General features: G+C 34.2%; 1 protein-coding gene across 3 annotated transcripts in view; it reads right to left on the bottom strand.

Annotated features, from left to right (window-relative positions):
• LOC6054819 (rhophilin-2) overlaps positions 1-18,163 on the bottom strand; it is a 140,064-nt gene that overhangs the window by 2,672 nt on the left and 119,229 nt on the right. For all 3 annotated transcript variants that reach the window (XM_038259516.1, XM_038259526.1, XM_038259537.1), the window contains 5 exons: positions 10,222-10,375; positions 6,550-6,691; positions 6,270-6,481; positions 6,101-6,205; positions 4,869-5,981 (listed from right to left, as the gene is read on the bottom strand). In XM_038259516.1, coding sequence (XP_038115444.1) covers positions 4,869-5,981; positions 6,101-6,205; positions 6,270-6,481; positions 6,550-6,691; positions 10,222-10,375 — 1,726 coding nt within the window. The remainder of the gene's footprint in view (positions 1-4,868; positions 5,982-6,100; positions 6,206-6,269; positions 6,482-6,549; positions 6,692-10,221; positions 10,376-18,163) is intronic.

Raw genomic sequence — 18,163 nt, 5'->3', positions numbered from 1 at the left:
ATTGTCAAAATTGTCAAAATTGGCAAAATTTTCAAAATTGTCAAAATTGTCAAAATTGTCAAAATTGTCAAAATTGTCAAAATTGTCAAAATTGTCAAAATTGTCAAAATTGTCAAAATTGTCAAAATTGTCAAAATTGTCAAAATTGTCAAAATTGTCAAAATTGTCAAAATTTTCCAAACTGTCAAAATTGTCAAAATTGTCGAAATTTTCAAAATTGTCAAAACTGTCAAAATTGTCAAAATTTTCAAAATTGTCAAAATTGTCAAAATCGTAAAAATTGTCAAAATTGTCAAAACTGTCAAAACTGTCAAAATTGTCGAAATTGTCAAAATTGTCAAAATTGTCAAAATTGTCAAAATTGTCAAAATTGTCAAAATTGTCAAAATTGTCAAAATTGTCAAAATTGTCAAAATTGTCAAAATTGTCAAAATTGTCAAAATTGACAACATTGACAACATTGACAAAATTGATAAAAATGACCAAATTGTCAAAATTGACAAAATTGTCAAAATTGTCAAAATTGAAAAAAATCGCAAAATTGTTAAAATTGTCAAATTTGTCAAAATTGACAAAATTGTCAAAAAATTGTCAAAATTGTCAAAATTGTCAAAATTGTTAAAATTGTCAAAATTGTCAAAATTGTCAAAATTGTCAAAATTGTCAAAATTGTCAAAATTGTCAAAATTGTCAAAATTGTCAAAATTGCCAAAATTGTCAAAATTGTCAAAATTGTCAAAATTGTCAAAATTGTCAAAATTGTCAAAATTGTCAAAATTGTCAAAATTGTCAAAATTGTCAAAATTGTCAAAATTTTCAAAATTGTCAAAATTGTCAAAATTGTCAAAAAATTGCCAAAATTGTCAAAATTGTCAAAATTGTCAAAATTGTCAAAATTGTCAAAATTGTCAAAATTGTCAAAAAATTATCAAAATTGTCAAAATTGTTAAAATGGTAAAAATTGTCAAAATTGTCAAAATTGGCAAAATTTTCAAAATTGTCAAAATTGTCATAATTGTCAAAATTGTCAAAACTGTCAAAACTGTCAAAATTTTGAAAATTGTCAAAATTATCAAAATTGTCAAAATCGTAAAAATTGTCAAAATTGTCAAAATTGTCAAATTTGTCAAAATTGTCAAATTTGTCAAATTTGTCAAAATTGTCAAAAAAAATGTCAAAATTGTTTTTTTTAAATTGTCAAAATTGTCAAAATTGTCAAAATTGTCAAAATTGTCAAAATTGTCAAAATTGTCAAAATTGTCAAAATTGTCAAAATTGTCAAAATTGTCAAAATTGTCAAAATTGTCAAAATTGTCAAAATTGTCAAAATTGTCAAAATTGTCAAAATTGTCAAAATTGTCATAATTGTCAAAATTGTAAAAATTGTAAAAATTGTAAAAATTGTAAAAATTGTAAAAATTGTAAAAATTGTAAAAATTGTAAAAATTGTAAAAATTGTAAAAATTGTAAAAATTGTAAAAATTGTAAAAATTGTAAAAATTGTAAAAATTGTAAAAATTGTAAAAATTAAAAAAATGTAAAAATTGTAAAAATTGTTTAAATTGTAAAAATTGTAAAAATTGTAAAAATTGTAAAAATTGTAAAAATTGTAAAAATTGTAAAAATTGTAAAAATTGTAAAAATTGTAAAAATTGTAAAAATTGTAAAAATTGTAAAAATTGTAAAAATTGTAAAAATTGTAAAAATTGTAAAAATTGTAAAAATTGTAAAAATTGTCAAAATTATCAAAATTGTCAAAATTATCAAAATTGACAAAATTGACAAAATTGACAAAATTGACAAAATTGACAAAATTGACAAAATTGACAAAATTGACAAAATTGACAAAATTGACAAAATTGACAAAATTGACAAAATTTGCAAAATTGTCAAAATTTTGCAAAATTGTTAAAATTTTGCAAATTTGTAATTTTTTTCAAAATTGACAAAATTGTCAAAATTGTCAAAAAATTGTCAAAATTGTCAACATTGTCAAAATTGTCAAAATTGTCAAAATTGTCAAAATTGTCAAAATTGTCAAAATTGTCAAAATTGTCAAAATTGTCAAAATTGTCAAAATTGTCAAAATTGTCAAAATTGTCAAAATTGTCAAAATTGTCAAAATTGTCAAAATTGTCAAATTTGTCAAAATTGTCAAAATTGTCAAAATTGTCAAAATTGTCAAAATTGTCAAAATTGTCAAAATTGTCAAAATTGTCAAAATTGTCAAAATTGTCAAAATTGTCAAAATTTTCAAAATTGCCCAAATCGACAAAATTGACAACAATGACAACAATGACAAAATTGACAAAATTGACAAAATTGTCAAAATTGTCAAAATTGTCAAAATTGTCAAAATTGTCAAAATTGTCAAAATTGTCAAAATTGTCAAAATTGTCAAAATTGTCAAAATTGTCAAAATTAACAAAATTGTCAAAATTGCCAAAATTGTCAAAATTGTCAAAATTGTCAAAATTGTCAAAATTGTCAAAATTGTCAAAATTGTCAAAATTGTCAAAATTTTCCAAATTGTCAAAATTGTCAAAATTGTCAAAATTGTCAAAATTGTCAAAATTGTCAAAATTGTCAAAATTGACAAAATTGACAAAATTGACAAAATTGACAAAATTGACAAAATTGACAAAATTGACAAAATTGACAAAATTTTCAAAATTGTCCAAATTGTCAAAATTGACAAAATTGACAAAATTTTCAAAATAGTCAAAATTGTCAAAATTAAAAAAAATTGTCAAAATTGTCAAAATTGTCAAAATTGTCAAAATTGTCAAAATTGTCCAAATTGTCAAAATTGTCAAAATTGTCAAAATTGTCAAAATTGTCAAAATTGTCAAAATTGTCAAAATTGACAAAATTGACAAAATTGACAAAATTGACAAAATTGACAAAATTGACAAAATTGACAAAATTTTCAAAATTGTCCAAATTGTCAAAATTGACAAAATTTTCAAAATTGTCAACATTGTCAAAGTTGTCAAAATTGTCAAAATTGTCAAAATTGTCAAAATTGTCAAAATTGTCAAAATTGTCAAAATTGTCAAAATTGTCAAAATTGTCAAAATTGTCAAAATTGTCAAAATTGTCAAAATTGTCAAAATTGTCAAAATTGTCAAAATTGTCAAATTTGTCAAAATTGTCAAAATTGTCAAAATTGTCAAAATTGTCAAAATTGTCAAAATTGACAAAATTGACAAAATTGACAAAATTGACAAAATTTTCAAAATTGTCCAAATTGTCAAAATTGACAAAATTGACAAAATTTTCAAAATTGTCAACATTGTCAAAATTGCCGAAATTGTCAAAATTGTCAAAATTGTCAAAATTGTCAAAATTGTCAAAATTGTCAAAATTGTCAAAATTGTCAAAATTGTCAAAATTGTCAAAATTGTCCAAATTGTCAAAATTGTCAAAATTGTCAAAATTGTCAAAATTGTCAAAATTGTCAAAATTGTCAAAATTGTCAAAATTGACAAAATTGACAAAATTGACAAAATTGTCCAAATTGTCAAAATTGACAAAATTTTCAAAATTGTCAACATTGTCAAAATTGTCAAAATTGACAAAATTGTCAAAATTGGCATAATTTACAAATTTGACAAACATGAAAAGATTCACAAAATTAATTTTATTGACGACATTGAACCAATTGACAAAATTAAAAATAATGCCAAAACCTAAAAAAAAATCATATTGTCATTTTTGTTTAAAATATTTGAATTTCATCAATTTTGACAGTTAAGCTTTTGTCACTTTTGTCATTTTGAAAATTTTTGTCAATTTTGTGAATGCATCTTTTGTTTTTTTTCCATTTTTGTCAATTTGTCTTTTTGTACAATTTTTTCAACTTTGTTAATTTGGTTAGTTTGGTCTGTTTTGTAAATTTAACGAATTTTGTGTATTGGTAATTTTTGTTTATTATTCCATTTTGTTTAAATTTGTCAATTTGTTCAATGTTGTTAATAATGGAAATTGACAAAATTGTCTAAATTTACTAAATTTACCAAAATGATAAAATTTACAAAATCTAAATTGTCAAAAATGATTTCATTTTAATAGTATAAGGCTTTCTAGGCCAGTGAAAAAATATAATTTAACTCAAAATAACGAAAATTGCAAACAATGAAATTGACATCCCTGCAAAATGATATGTCAAAAACCAAAAGTCGCCTGACAAAAACTTTTGTTAGAAAGAAAGGAACTGATGCAAACAAAATTGTAAAAATACAAAATTTGTGACTGATATAGGCAAAAGTTTCAAAAGTTTGCAAAATGTAAAAAGCCAAAATTCACAAAATTGATAAAAAAAATTGACTTAACAAAATTGATAAAATATAATTTAATGGCAAAATTACAAAAAAAATACACAAAATTCTAAATTTTCAAAATTTAGACAAAACTAAAAAATTGACAAAAGACAAAACTGATATATTTCCAATTTTATAGACAAAAAAGACAACATAAATATAATTTACAAAATTAAAAAAAAAATAAAATTCTCAAAATTTACTAAATTGACCAAAAGACAAAACTGTCAAAATTCACAAAACTGGGCCGTTTCCTCATTCGAGATGACAGGAAAAGTAAGTTGTTTTACAACGAAATTGAAAAAAAAAATAGTTTGAAAAAATGTTTTCGAAATGCAGAAAATTTGCAACCAAAATGCATCAGCTAAATTGTTAAACATTAAAAAAAATACTTTGCGGCCCTGTTTGACAGAAAAGGTTCTGACAGCCACACTTTTTTCGAATGTTGGTAACACTGCGCGATTTTGACATTCTGGGTGTGCACCATTCGTGACGCCATCTTCGCTTAAAAATCTGGATAAATAAATATCAGAAAACAATACTCACATCCGCCAGCGAGTTGATCTCCACGCTGGAAATCATAACCGGCGCATCGCCCCTCACGTGGAACCCAAAGCTCTCAAAGTTATCCACCAGCACACTGCTTCCACCGCCGCTACTCGCATCCCCGCCACAATCGCTCCCCGCACTACTTCCGGTAGTCCCCGCCGGCGTTGATCCCGCACCCGTCCCGTCCGACGCGTTCGACACACTCTTGAAGCACACGTCGCACGACCTCAGGTCGTTGTAGTAGTTGGTCTTGTTGCCACACTGGCACTTTTGCCGTGGACCACCCTCTCCGTTGCTACTTCCGGCGCTGCTTCCGCTGCTGCTGCTGTGACTGCTTTGGCTGCTGCTGCCGCCTCCTCCGAGGTGGTGGTAGCGACGTCGATCCAGCGTTCCGCCGCCGGTCATGAGCATCGTGTTGCCACCTTTTTGTAGCCGGATGCAGCGCGGGGCCGTCCAGTGACGCCGTGCCGAGAAGATGGCGATCGGGCCGAGCTTCCGGAAGGGGTCCTCGATCTTGTACGCGGTAAAGTCCGGGCCGGTCAGGGAGATGGTGTACTTGGAGGTAGTGTTGAGTGTCACGTCGATCAGGTCGATGTCCTCGTCCAGGTAGCCGGCGCCGTCCAGCTCCAGGTCCAGCATCTCCAGCTCTTCGGCCGTCTTCTCCAGCGCGTAGTTCAGCACCTTCGTGAGCGCGATCTTGTTCTTGAGCTCGCGGCACATTCGCTGCAGCCGGGCGGCCTCTTCGTGACTAGACAGCGATTCGCGCAGGTGGGCCTTCTTCAGCATCGCCGGGTTGAGATCGCCCTCGAGGGACGACTCGTCGTAGATGAAGGTGTCTCGCGTGAGCGTTTGCGTGCTTCCACCGAAGCCCTTCGGTTGGGGCTTGCCCTTGGACGGCGTGCTGGTGGCCTTGAAGCTGTGCAGGGCGGCGTCAATCGACTTGGCCGTGTGGTAGTGGGCAAGCGCTCGGTAGTGTTCGGACTTGAGCGGGACCAGGCCGGCCCAGCACTCGGGAAGGTAGGTGTGCGCCTCGTTGCTCTGGATTATCCGGTGGATCTCCTGGTACTCGCGCGTCAGCTGGGTCGCCTCGCCGGACAGATTGCGGTGGAGCTGGGGAAAAAAACAAAAACATCTACTGTCAGACAGACAAAATGTTTGCTAAACCAACAATATTTCTAGCTAGCTTAGTCAAAATTTTGCTTGACGGTAAGATCAATGTGTGTACATACCGAACTGCAATCAACATTGGTCATTTCTTCTAGCTGTAGTAATAGTTTCTCGTAGAGGCACTCGCGTGCCTGCGCCAACATCAGTGCCACCAGCACTTCCAGAACCTGTTGAGAAAAAATAGTATTTCATAAATCCTGCAACAATTTCAAGCTTGAAGAAACCTCTAACCTGTGGTTTAAGGTCCATCGAGGGCGCGTTCGTGAACGTGTCGTAGATGTGCTTGAACACGCCGGCCGCCCGCAGAAAGTTGTCCACGGCCGCGTCCAGGCCCTTCTCCGAGGACCGGTCCTGCCGGGCCCCGATCTGGGTGTAGATGGCGGCCAGGTTGAACAGGATGCACGCCTTCTCGAACGCGACCGTCCGCTGACACGAGGGAACCCCTGGAAAGATTACAATTTCTTGTTAGTTCACGTTGTTCAAGGTATTTATGATATTGGAGGAAACTCACCGGTCAACGAGTCATACCACTCAAAGTAAACCCCCAGGCTTCGGTCGGGCGGAAAAAATCGTCTCTCGACGTAGTACAACAGGTTGTAGTAGCGGAACAGCAGCGCCACGCCTTGGCCGTCTCTGGTTGGGGTTTTTGCGGCCTAAAGAAAAAAACAAATTGTATGTTAAAACAAATTTCTGCTCTTTTATTATAACTAAGAATATTGGAAGGAATTGAAATTTTGGAATCGGCCCAGAACCGAGTTTGATGGCAACGCTTCTGGAGACAGCTCGTTTGTAAAGTAAGTAAAATTTTTATTAAAAACTATTTTTTTTGTATTTTTTCACCATTGCAATATGCATTCTAAAAGAAATCGTTTTTTTGCTAAAAAGTAAGGTTTCATAAACAATATTTATTTTTAAGAGAAAATAGCAAGAAAACCATGGAACCAATTATCACATTTTTTTATCTATACCATTAAAAAGATATTTACAAATACTCACTAGCGTGCCCAGCTCCTAGAGGAAGGTGGGGCAATAATATAGACGTTTTGAAAAATACGTCATTTGTGGACACCCCCTGTCCAAATTTAGAACAAATTTCTGAGGATGGTGGGGCAGTTGCCCCATGTTGCCCCACCCTGTGCACGCTAGTGCAAATACTTCCCTCAGAATTGAGCCAAAGTGTCGAAAAATCGATTTTTGGGAATATTTTGGGCTTCCATGTAAAATTATCATTTAAACCCAAAATATGACCAAAACTCGATTTTTCGACACTTTGGCTCAATTCTGAGGGCAAATTCAGATTCAGTGGGCAAAATTATATGGAAAACCATATATTTGGAAAAATTTTGAATTTCGTTAGGGTGGTCCCATATGGTTTTCCCTTGAAAATTAGACTTTTTCAAATGAAGATATCTCGAGTTCAAATAAAAACATCCCTGAGATTTTTTCAGCATTTGTACTGGTAAATCTCCTCTTTCAAATGCAACCTGGTGCTTAAAATTTGACTTGCGCCTTTTCGAGATATTTAAGTTTGAAATTTGCATCTTTTTTACATTAAAATGGCTGTAACTTTTGACGCTTAAGTCCGAATTGACCTGCCAACAATCAAAATGTTTGTTTTTTAGAGCTCTAAAAGTGTCCCCAATAGCACTTTTTTTAAAACACAACCCTGAATTGCCACGTTCAAAAAACTGATTTTTGAAGATTTGCTTAGATGCTTTCTATAAATTTGGTCGTAAAAGGCGTAGATTACAAGATACAATTTTGGCGTCTTCGACAAAGTTGCTTGGATTGGCAAGCCTAACAACTTTTCAGAAGACAAAAAAAAATCCCGAAAATATTCCTGAAAAGTTAGATTTTCAAAATCACCCTAATAGTGAACCACCTTAATTTTCAACCACACCAAAAGTTGCCTCTTTCCATTTGCAACAACTCTTCAGAAGACACCAAAGCTCGAAAACTTTACCATTTTTCGGAAAATCAATGTTCCACTTAATTTTGTGATCTGGACCACTGTGCAATGGTGATGTGCATGATTTGACGTGCGCTTTAAAATCTTAGTAACCAAGTGTCAAATACAAAAATAATAGGTGCTACCATGGCTACGGTGTCTGAGTTGAAGGCAAGTTTTTGTTCCAATGTTCTGGTCAAGGTCAAGGAAAAGATTAAGGACCGTTTTTTAGAAATTTGAAATAAAAATGATACACAAGGTATAATTCAATGCTTCATACATTCCTACAGTTGTGCTACAAATTTGTAAAATATGTATGTTTTTATGAAAAAATTTTTTTTCCAAAAATTAAAAATATGAAAAATTGAAAAGCCATGGTTTCAACAGGTTTCAACACTAGAATAAAAAAAAGGTTTTAAAATGCATTTTATATCAGTTCAGCTGTTTTGCAATCATTAGTTTTTCAAAATACAGTCATGTCCCGGTTTTGCACGCCTCGATTTTGCACTGCCCCTGTTTTGATTCATTCAGCTGCCAGCTTATGGGTTTTTGGCTATATTGGAAACATTGGCTGTACTCGAATGATAAATTATGCAAACATAAAAAAGCCATGTTTCTCGTAAAAATACTCAAAATTGTTATTGAAAGATTTGTATCGAATGATCGGAATTTTTTTAATACATTTCGAATGTAATAACAACATTTTTGGAAGATACTCCAAATTTTCACAAAACAACGTATTTTAGAAAAAAACTTAAAATTTCAGTTTTTAACAATATGGGATTTTTTCAAACATTTCGAATGTAAAGACAATTTTTTGAAAATACTAAAAAAATCACAAAACTACTTATTTTCAAAAAACACTCAAAATTTCAGTTTCCACAATATGGGTATCAAACGAACAGAATTTCGTCATACATTTCGAATATAAACAACATTTTTTTGAAAAAAAAAAACTCAAAATTTTCACAATAATACGTATTTTCGAAAAATATTTAAATTACAGATTTTCACAATATGGATATCAAACGATCAGGGTTTTTTCATACATTTCGAATTGAATAATATAAATTTTTGAAAATACTTAAAATTTTCTCAAAAATACGTATTTTCGAAACAAGACTCAAAATTTTCAGTTATTTTTACCCATATCGTAAAAAGTTGAAATGTTTAGTATTTTTTCGAAAATACGTAGTTTTGTGAAATTTTGAGTATTTTCAAATATGTATGAAGTACATTCAAAATGTATGAAAAACTCTATCGTTTGATAAATTGATACCCATATTTTAATAAACTGAAACTTGGATTATTTTTTTTCTCGAAAATATGTAGTTTTGTGAAAATTTTGAGTATTTTCAACAATGTTGTCTTTACATTCGAAATGTATGAAAAAATTCCGATCATTTGATACCCATTTTGTAAAAACTGAAATCTGAGTAATTTTTCGAAAATACGTAGTTTTGTGAAAATTATGAGTATTTTCAATAAAAAAATCGTATTACATTCGAAATGTAACAATCATTTGATACCCGTATTGCAATAACAATTATTTCAGGTTTTTTAAAGAGAAAAAAATGCATTTTCAAAATACAGGAAAAATACGTATTTTGTAAAAAAAATTCATGTAATTATAATAGCAATGGATAGCTGCCATCATTCTGATTACAAAACACTATAATTTTTTTATGCTTATATGATTTTTCATACGATTATAGACAATGTCTCCTATAGCTCTGTGCTTCAGTTATGCACGCCTCGGTTGTGCTTCCCCATAAACCGAGGCATGACTGTACATGGTTTCAACAGTTGAACGAAAAAAGTATTTAAAATGTATTTGACACCAGTACAGTTGTTTTGAAATCAATACTTTTCAAAATATCCTAGAATTGAGAAAAACAAATCTCAAGAAAATTTTTTTGCTATCGTTAGAAATTTAACGAAAAGATTCATTTGTTTTAAACAATTGCTCTGCTATCGTTAATTTAAATTTATATGAAATTACAATTTCACATTATTTTTTCGATAAGTCCAATTAACATAAGAAACCCATATGACCCCACAAGACCTTTTGAATGTTTTAAAATTTGATGGATGAGTATTACCTCATTTTAATGTAATTTTACTTCAACTTTTGTGGAAATCACACAAAGCTGTAAATTTACAATTTTTTCCGAGACAATACTTAACATTTTTTTGCTAACCCAAAGTCTGTCCACCCTCTCGCTATATACCAACCTGTCTCGTATCGGTAATGTCCGCGATCGCGTCCTCGTACACGTTCGAGTCCTCGCTGTAGTGCTCCAGGATAAAGTCCGAGAAGGGTTCCATGAAGCTGACCTCTTTGGTTTCCTTTAGCCCGAGCGGGATCATCGGTATGACGTAATCCAGCCTGCAGAAAAGAAAGGAAAAAAGAAAGAAAAGCAATAAAAAAACCGTAATTTTGAACTAGTTTAAATTGCCGACATTGTTCGCATTATTACAGCACTTTTCATCACTAAAAAATAGTCTCCGCGCGATAAAGATCAATCGGCGATGAAAGGAAAGTACACGTTTTACTCGTGTGTGCGGTGGACCCCCCGTTCTGAACAATCGAAATTAATTTTATTAATTTGTTTACTAACCCCCCGGTGCGGTTGCCATGGCGGCGCCGGGGTGAGGCTTTAAATTGCGTAACAAACCAGCTGACGGTAGCTGCAGCAGCGTTTTGCATTTCTTTCGTATTATTTGGGCTTTGGGGTACGGTTTGAGGTTATAATTTTTGGTGGGATGTTTTTTTGTGCCCGCGATTATCATTAGCGATGTTATGCACTTTTTGACATTTCGAGATATTAGGCTATTTTGCGTTTGAAAGAATGTCGAAAGACGAGCAAAATTTGTAAAATGACGAAACTGTCATAATGTCGGCTTGTCAGACTAGCTGTCACTTTCGAGGAAATTTTGGAAACCGTGCTGCCAGATGCACCGGTAACAATTACGCCGAGGGGTCTTCAAATTGCGATTAAAGCAAATTGTTCATGCTCAATCAAAAATTTAAAACCAACAAACAACGACATCAATCAACATCAACCGAGGGACGGGTTGGGAAGATGAAAACGTGCCCTTTTGCTCCCCTCTCTCTCTCTCTTCCCTACACCGTTGACTGACAGATCATTTTTCGTGACAAACTGCGGCGTTATGGCAACAAAATGCAACCATTAGGGGACCATGATCACGATCGCGTGCGCTGGAGGGAAATTTGCTTCTCAAGCATCATCGCATTCTGCGACGATGATGAAGTACTGTCACCAGCCGCAGCCTACTCTTCTCTCATCACACGGACGTTGTTGGGGGAAATTACCTTTTCAGCCTACCTAGATAATGCAAAGTGATGGCCACCCATCTCCCACGTGACTCGTCTCTCTCCGTGATGGGAGCCATTATTTTTCCCTGGCTATAATTATGACATCAGCTTCCTTCTCTGCGCGCACATATGTCATCATGTGGCGTCTTCGTAATCATTTTTCCCGTGGACAAACTCGAGCCGAACTGGGGGTGGGTGATGTGGTCAAGATCAGAGACCGTACACTACAAACTACAAAAATTGATTTCTTGTGGGGTCGAAGGTACATGCAGGTTCAAAATCAATAAGATTTCGTCAAAACCGAACCTACCCAAAAATAAGTAAATAAAGCTTCTGTCAAATATGCGTGAATTTCACTCAGATCTTGGTGAAATTCAGTAAATTTAATGCCGTGTGAAACTCGCCCAAATCTGACATAAGCTCTATTTACTCATTTCTGAGTCGTCTGGTTTTGACGAAAACTGAGTGATTTTGAACGTGTGTGTATGATTTTTGACAACCTTGACAGTAATTAATTTATTATTGATTGATACAGTCGACTCTCTGTCTGTCAATCTTCTCGATATCAATATTGCTCCATCTTTCGATGAATTCTTCAGTCCCTTCAATCTGCATACTTCAATTCTCTTCATTCCTCGATATTTTCTCTTGCTTGAAGGATCTCTTCCTCGACGGTCCATTGGATTCTTTTTGCTTTAAAATCTCTTTCGGTTGTCAATAATTTCACTTTCTCATGGCTTGCATAGACATTTTTCTTTGCGAAAAGAAGCTTTGAAGAGTGTTTGACATTAGTTTGTTTTTGTTTGCTGGACGTTGCCATGATTCTCTCCCATAGATGGGTATCAAGAAAACAATATTTTCAATCCAGTCTTCATTTTGCATCGTTCTGTAAACTGATGATTCTCTTCCTCGAAGGTCCCTTGAATATTGACAACCGGAGAGTCGACTGTAACAACAAAATTTGATTTAATGTTTGACGTTTGATTGACGATCCGCCATTTTTGGTGTGATGTTGTAACTTTCACCTTACACTGACCATTTTTTTTCGCTTTTTCTCAATTCATGAGGGAGGATCGATGGTTTGACGGAGAATCCTGTACAATCTGAAACAACCATTCAATAACATTAGTTGTATGGGAATTTAGTGCAGCAAAGAAGTAAAACCCCAACTCGCTTCAATTTTAACTAGACTTGAAACAAATCTTGAAAGTGGCCACAATCTCCAAACAAGCGGCTATCAAACGATATTGATTGCTTTTCAATTTCACAAGAAAGTAAGAAAAAAAGAAACGATTAACGTTCGCCCAAAAACCTTGACAGCGTGGATGGCACCTCCGAAATGGGCACACTGGGGTAAATCTGTAATTGAACGCCAAGTCCATTCAATATCCATCATTTTCAAACCCAAAAGCGCCCGTTGAGGGGGGGGTGGGGGGGTAAGTAAGTGATGGATCCGTCCGTTTTGAGCATCCAAACTGATATTTTGTAGAGAAATTTTTCAAGAGGTAGAGTTTGATGGGGACCAAAAGTTAGTGCAGCGCAATAAAAGTGACGCGCGGTTATTAAGAAGGAAATTGCGGCACGGTTGAAGAAAGTGAGAAAGCATGTCTCGTTGTGGTAATTGGGTCCAAAAGCAAACGCTCGCGTGGATCACGTTTTGTGAGTTAAATGGGGTTTTGGGAGATGCACGATCTGGTGATACATGCAACGTCACTTTGGGTGTTTTGGGAACATGTGTGTTGAAACGTAAAAGCCCTCTTCAATACTATACTAAACAAAAGTGATGCACATATTTACTCTAATTCGTATTTGTTTTAAACACAGAGATGGGTGCCCTTGGGAGATTCTCAAATAATTAGTTGATTTTCTCTTGACCTTGGTACATGCTTTGAAAAAATCAGAAAATTTAACAAAAGTTCGATTATTTTACATTCAAAATCAAACCAAAAGTTTCCGAAATATCGTGGTTTTCCATCTGAAAATTATTTTTTTATTCACAAAAAGCTACTTAAAAATTCATCATTCTGGTATGAAGTTTAATACAATCCGCAGTGGTCCAGATCTCAAAATTAAGTGAAAACTGGATTTCCCGAAAAATTGAGATTTTGTTGTCCTCAGAAGAGTTGTTGCATATGAGAAGGGACAAGTTTAAAGCATTAGCAAATTTGTATTCGGCGTATATCAAAATTTATTTGGCTTATAAGGGAAAATTATTAAAAAATACATATTTTTTTATATTTTTCATTAAATTTATTTATTTTTTAAATATTTACGTTTAATATGGATTTGAAATTAAAAAAATCATATTTAATTATTTTTCATCAAACATCGGCAGAATAATGTTCTGATATTTTCGGCAGCATAATGTTCTGATATTTTTTAATCAACATAACAATTAGTACACCAATTTTCAAATTTCTTGTTCTAAAATATCCTGTACCTATTCGGACTGCAGTCCCGATTTCCCGCAGTTGGCCGCAGTGACTTAAAGATACTTTGTGAAATATGTTTTATATCAAACATGAAATTCTATAATTTTACATTGGATGGTTTCATTTTATTTGTTTTCGTTTCTTGTTTTTTTAACAGTTTCAATGATTTTTTTTCTAAAATTAAAGAAATGTATTAATAAGATTTTTTTGATTATTAATATGAAATTATTTGAATAACATTGGATTAAAAATTATTATTCATTTAATAGCGAGTCCACGAACAAGGCATACCCCTTTGTATGGGACTTCGTTTGGACCTCACCAATCTGCCTGAAATTTTCAGGGGTTGTTTGTACATATAAAACTAGCATCTGGCCAAAATATGAGCACTCTAGGTCAACGGAAAGTGGGGCAAATCGGGACGCAAAGTTTGGTGGTTCAAAAACGTCAAAAATCTTTAAAAGGCTATAACTTAGGCAAAATTCAATTTAATTTCAAAATTTAAAATGCATCTGAAAGGGCTTGAAAAATGCAAAAAATACAGGAAAAAGCATCCCAATTGGTTAAATCTAAAGGGAGTTATTGGCATTTTAGTGAAAAAATAGCATAATTTTCAAACTCAAAAAAAAAAAATGTTCCATCCATATATATCAACTCGCTTTGACCTGCAGCTTGTAGGGGACATCTGAGACTACCATCTGAGACTGAGAACGCTTTGGGTAAGACAGTTTAACGTATTAAATAAACACTTTTTCTTTAAGTGATTTTTTTGGTTGTAAATTTTTGCTCGGGGGACCCCTTAGATCAAATTTTCCGGTGATAATTTCATGGTATTCGTGTTCCTGAGACAATTTCACGATAGAAACAAGCACAAAAATGTTTATTTTCATCCATTTAAAGAATAAAAGTTAAAAAAATTAAGAATCTGCCTTTTTTCTGGTGTCATCTAGTATCCTTGGAAACGAACTTGATTTTCAATTAATGTGAATCGATGATTTTTTTTACTTTCATTTTTTAAATGGATGAAAATAAACATTTTTGTGCATGTTTTTATCGTGAAATTGTCTCAGGAACACGAATACCATGAAATTATCACCGGAAAATTTGATCTAAGGGGTCCCCCGAGCAAAAATTTACAACCAAAAATTTCACTAATGGTAAAAGTGTTTATTTAATATGTTAAACTGCCTTACCCAAAGCGTTATCATTCTTAGATGGTAGTCTCAGATGTCCCCTACAAGCTGCAGGTCGAAGCGAGTTGATATCTGGATGGAACATTTTTTTATTTGAGTTTGAAAATTATGCTATTTTTCCACTAAAATGCCAATAACTCCCTTCAGATTCAACCAATTGGGATGCTTTTTCTTGCATTTTGTTGCATTTTTTAAGCCCTTTCAGATGCATTTTGAATTTGGAAATTGAATTGAATTTTGCCTAAGTTATAGCTTTTTAAAATTTTTGACGTTTTTGAACCACCAAACTTTGTGTCCCGATTTGCCCCACTTCCCGTTGACCTAGAGTTCTCATATTTTGGCCAGATGCTTCTCATAATTTCAGGCAGATTGGTGAGGTCGATGCGAGATGGGTATGCTTTGCTCGTGGACTCGCTCTTAAAACCCAAAGCATAACAAAGAACAAAAAACCATTTTTTTTAATCTTTTTTAAACTAACCAAAAGCTGCTGTTCTTGTTCAGATTGAAGTAAAGATTATCACCAATTAACAGTATTGAGCTAATTCTATGAACAAATTTAGTGAAAACATAGATTTTATGACGGTTTAAAATAAATTCCCGGAATCCCGGGAATTATCGGGATTTGAAAAATATTTTCCCCGTTTCCCGGGAAATTCAAAACCCGGGGAAATTGCACGCCATCTCGTAGGGCGTTTCATCATTTGAAAATGTCTAATTCAAGGGAAAAGTGTATGGGGCCACCCAAACGAAATACAAAAATTGTCCAACTATATGTTTTTGCCCGTTGAATCCGAATCTGCCCTCTGAATTGACATACAAAGTCAACATATTGATTTTTGGTCATTTTCAGAGTTTCTATGTAAAATTATCATATAAACCCAAAATATCACTAAAAATCGAAAACATGAAAAAAAATTCCAACTAGTTCTAACCATACACAGTACAAGTAAATTCCCAAAAAATATGAATTGTGTTCATGAATTTGAGAACCATAAAGAAAAATATTCACGTTTATAGTGCAAATGCACAATTTTCTTGAATAAGTTCATTCGTGGATCTCACATTCATGAGCACATTTCACGATTTCGGGAATTGATGTTTTTTTCAGTGTATATTAGGGTGGGTACGGATTTTGAAAAGTTCTCAGATCAAGTTCTGGTGTGGTTCCCCTTATAGGGCATACCCAAAGGGACTCTCACGCCAAATTTCAGCTTATTTGGTTGAAAACTGGCTTGTCTCAAGCGGGTTCAAGTTTACATGGAAATTACTATGGGAAATTTTGAATTTTCATTCATTCGCTCCTACAGGTCCGGGGAAAACATGTAGAAACTTCTAGGATAGCCAGAAATGAGCGGAATCGTCTGGAGAACAACTTTCCTTAAGAGACCAGGTCGATTCGTTCAACTCCCATCGAGCTCAACGGCAATACATCCGGGGTTTTCGGAACCACCCGTTTTCCCCAGCAGAGCATCAAATTTTCCTTAGCATGCTATGAATGCTTGATGAAAACCGCGACGCCACGTGTCAAACAGCTACCACGTGGACTAGCATCGCCTATAAAAAAATACTTTTTATTACTTTTTGAACCATAGAATTATCATTCATGGTGATCAGGATACTATTCAGCTGTATTCTGAACCTCCAAATAAGAAAAAAAACTGTTATGGTGAAAATTTTACAATCACGTGGTAGCTGTTTGACACGTGGCGTCGCGGTTTTCATCAAGCATTCATAGCATGCTAAGGAAAATTTGATGCTTTTCTGGGGAAAACCGTTGGTTCCGAAAACCCCGGATGTATTGCCGTTGAGCTCGATGGGGGTTGAACGAATCGACCTGGTCTCTTAGGAAAAGTTGTTCTCCAGACGATTCCGCTCATTTCTGGCCATCCTAGAAGTTTCTACATGTTTTCCCCGGGCCTGTAGGAGCGAATGAATGAAAATTCAAAATTTCCCATAGTAATTTCCATGTAAACTTGAACCCGCTTGAGACAAGCCAGTTTTCAACCAAATGAGCTGAAATTTGGCATGAGAGTCCCTTTGGGTATGCCCTATAAGGGGAACCACACAAGAACTTGATCTGAGAACTTTTCAAAATCCGTACCCACCCTAGTGTATATGTTAAAATCTACAACGTTGTTGAAGGCTTCAAAGCGACCGGTTTATTTAACTAACCTGTCTAGAGCTTAAAAAAGCTAAAAAGTCAAAAAACAAAAAATCGTAGGCAGCAATGTGAAGAAATTCAAACAGTTTTAAGAATTTTAACAAAGTTTAAAAAAATACTAAATTTGAAATGAAAAATACTTTTAAAAATTCATAAATTAAAGAAATGACAATAATATGTTCATTGGTTCAGATTTTCCACCGGCTCGCACAAATTAGTCACTCATCGTTCGCTTCTAATTACCATCGGACCATAAAACGTCATAAATGGGTTTACGATAAAAAAAATTGCGCCGCGCGTAGATAAAACGCTGCCCATTAACCTCCCAAGTCCAGGTTAAACCTCCCGCCGGCGGAATTGGCTGACAAGGGGACATTTTTGCTCTACTTTACTTAGGAGCGCGCGCAAGAAATGATAAGAACAAGGTAGATTACACCTGGCAGGTGGGAAGGAAGATTCCAGAAACCCCACACAGTCGTGTTGCTTGTGTGTGCAACAATTAGCGTAATTACCCGGTGCGTCGCCGAGCTATTAGCCGTCATGTGGTACAAGTAATAGGTATAGACACACACACGAGGAAATTACCGCGCGAGCGCGGTAAACTGTTCTTGAAGATCTTCCTCTGATGCCCAACCCCACCTTTGATGACTCAAAGCAAGGGGGAGCATAGTAAAATATTCACATTTTCTAACACGCCCCCTCTTCGACACAAATTGCACCTATTAGAATGGATAAAGGAGGGTGCTCTAAGAACGGATGAAGAAAGACTAATTTCCTTTTTCCGCTGCATGCGACGACGATGATGGTAGAAAGATGACGACTAGAGCGTACAATTTCCCGGGGTTACAAATTTCCCGGGAAACGGGAAATTTTCAGCCAATTTCCCGGGAAATCCCGGGAATTCCCGGGAAATTTTAAATTTATTGAAAATTGTTATGATCTTGGTTTTAATTAATGTTATGCAACAAAATTGTATAGGACATCAACATTAATGGTTCAAATAAGTGTGAAGATCAATTAATAGCTTGACCGCATGTAAAAAAACATTCAA

Source organism: Culex quinquefasciatus, chromosome 1 (genome assembly GCF_015732765.1).
Source record: "Culex quinquefasciatus strain JHB chromosome 1, VPISU_Cqui_1.0_pri_paternal, whole genome shotgun sequence".
Taxonomy (NCBI): Eukaryota; Metazoa; Arthropoda; class Insecta; order Diptera; family Culicidae; genus Culex; species Culex quinquefasciatus.
This window is presented reverse-complemented; position numbering and strand designations above follow the sequence as displayed.